General features: G+C 52.9%; 1 protein-coding gene across 1 annotated transcript; it reads right to left on the bottom strand.

Annotated features, from left to right (window-relative positions):
- Window positions 1–322: 322 nt before the first annotated feature.
- LOC130683874 (rho-related GTP-binding protein RhoQ-like) lies at window positions 323–1,552 on the bottom strand. The gene has a single exon (XM_057502856.1). The coding sequence runs from the start codon at window positions 1,249–1,251 to the stop codon at window positions 643–645; it is 609 nt and encodes a 202-aa protein (XP_057358839.1). The 5' UTR covers window positions 1,252–1,552; the 3' UTR covers window positions 323–642.
- Between the last annotated feature and the right edge of the window lie 984 nt (window positions 1,553–2,536).

The following is a 2,536-nucleotide window of genomic DNA, read 5'->3' as shown; positions in this document are numbered from 1 at the left end:
ACACTTTTGGCATTCTTTAAGAAAGCACATTAGGCTTTAATATAGAAATGTTTAGGTTACACTTAACTTGTGCTCAGGTGGTAATAAAACATCTGTTCTTTCTGATCTCATACATTCTCTCCTCAGGTATGGCCCATCTCCTGTACACTTGGAGCGACCTTTGGCTACATGGCTGGCCTTATTATTTCGCCACTCTGGATATACTGGAATAGAAAGCAACTTACAAAGAAGAACAATTAACTGAAGCAAAGGGAGAAGGGAGAAGATATTTCTTTGTGCAGATTCCATAAAGACTGTGCAGAAATGCATGCGGTCTAAGCCAGGCAGTTCCATTCACAGCACTGTTTTTATGTAGTTACAACATGATGTGATTGTAGCTTTTTAAACTATGAAACCCCTGAGAGATTGTACCTTCTAGTTGAAATAAAGTATTTATAATAGATTGTGGCTTCAGATGCTGTCTGCTGCTCTTCTACCTTTAAGAAACATTCTTAGTGAACTTGACAGAATTCTGAGGACAGGGTTGTGGGATTTTTTTCTTTCAAATTTTAAACTGCTTCATTCTCAGAGGTCTGGGTGTAGCTGTGGCATTTCATATGCTTTCTGAGAGAAACGGACAGTTCCTTGACCACGGAAGATGTTTCACGTAATCAAACAACAGTTCATACATCTTGATCCTGTTCTTTTTTTTACTGTGTGTTTCTTTGGAGTTAAAATAGCCTCATCAAAAACAGTCTTCAATCCCTTCTGGGTTAAAGCTGAACATTCCACATAGCAGCATGCTCCTATCTCTTTTGCTAGTTTCTGTCCTTGTTCCACACATACAGGTTTTTCTTTGATACCATTCAGTCTTGCTAAAGTTTTGGGGTCATCTCGGAGATCAATCTGAGTTCCTATTAATAAAAAGAGTACATCTGGTGCATATTCCTTCAGTTCTGGTACCCACTCCTCTTTCACATTTTGAAATGAGGCTGAATTTACCACAGAGAAGCATGTAAGGAAGACATCGGTCATTGGATAAGATAAAAGCCTCAGACGATCATAGTCTTCCTGTCCGGCCCTGTCGTAGAGTCCCAGGAGGTACTGCTCGCCCCCCACGGTGACGCTGACTGCGTAGTGGTCGAAGACGGTGGGCACGTACTCCTCCGGAAAGGCGTCGTTGGCATAGCTCATGAGTAGGCACGTCTTGCCCACCGCCCCGTCGCCGACCACCACGCACTTGAGCATCAGCGCGCCGGGCCCGTGAGCCATGCTGCGGCCCGCCGGCCTCCGGGCATGGTCCTCCCGGAGCCCCCGCTCCGGACCCGGGCTCAACCCCAGCCCTCCTGGGGGGTCCGCCGCCGCCGGTCCGCGCAGCACGGCCGTCCCCCTGGCCCCATGCAGCGGCTTCCCCGGCCCGAGAGGAGGGGGTGGCGGGCCCGGGGCGCTGCCTGCGCCTTGGTCCCTGCCTGGATCCCCATCCGGACCCCGGTCGCCTTGCCCGCCTGCTGCTCCCGCCTCTCCGTGCCCGCGCCCTCTCCCCGGCCCGGCCTCCCCAGGAGGACCCGCTGGATCATAAGACTGTCTGGTCCCGGGGAAACAGCAACTTTGGGGAGGGAAACGGAGGGGACGGGCCAGGCGGCTCTCTCCGCCCCGCGTCGGCCCACGCCCCCCACCCGGCTGAGCCCGGGAGGAGGGCTGGCTGAGGCGCCACCCCCGGTGCCCGCCGCCCGCCGCGCGCCCCCGCCCGCCGGCCCCTGCGCCCCGCGCCGGTGCCCCGCCTGCAGCCGCCTCGCGGCCCTGCCTGCGCACCCTAGCTTGACTCCCTGCCCGGGCAGGGGCGGCGAGGAGGAGGAGTCCTACATGAATTATTTTCATTTTATCCCTAAAACAGTCCTGATAGGTATATACTATTATTATTCCCATTTTATGGATAAGAAAACCGAGGCTCCACAAAGTGGAGTGATCTGCCCAGAATTCTCACTGCCAGAAAAATGGCTGAGCCAGGACCTGCTTTCAGAGCTGTTTGTTTTTAAAGTCTGAGTCCTTATCTCTTTGTCACTGTCACTGTTGGGAATACCTTGGGCTTTTTATCTGACCAGATGTGTGTCATATGGATTTGTAACATGAATCTTGATTGAATTTTTGACCGGCAAGTTATATGCAAAGGACTGAATATCTGTTGGTGAGATTTCAGGCACTATGGTAGGGGTTGTGGGGTGTGTGTGTGTGTGTGTGTGTGTGTGTGAGTCACTGTCTAAGGCTGGCCCACTCTGGCTTCTCAGTGTTCTGCCTCCCACCCTACTACTCCTCAAGCAGCAAAGTCCTTTTCCTCTGGGGAGCTGGACAGTGGACAGAGGGAAACTTCTTGGGTTGGTGTCCTGGAGAGTGTCCCCAGCTCTTGGGTCACCCTTGGCCCCAGGCTTTCCTTAGTGGATGAGGGGGTGAGGGTGGGCTGGGGAAAGGACACTTCAGGGGGTCTTACCTGTCAGGCCTCTCCTCCCACCATTTCTGTCCGGCCATGTCAGAAGAGCACGGGTAAGACAGAAAGGACGCT

Source organism: Manis pentadactyla, chromosome 5 (genome assembly GCF_030020395.1).
Source record: "Manis pentadactyla isolate mManPen7 chromosome 5, mManPen7.hap1, whole genome shotgun sequence".
NCBI lineage: Eukaryota > Metazoa > Chordata > Mammalia > Pholidota > Manidae > Manis > Manis pentadactyla.
The sequence above is the reverse complement of the archived record's forward strand: the minus strand, read 5'-3'. Positions and strand labels throughout refer to the sequence as shown.

Bases quoted from the DNA above. Each gene is read 5' to 3' on its own strand.
- LOC130683874 (XM_057502856.1), bottom strand. From the start codon at position 1,251: ATGGCTCACGGGCCCGGCGCGCTGATGCTCAAGTGCGTGGTGGTCGGC.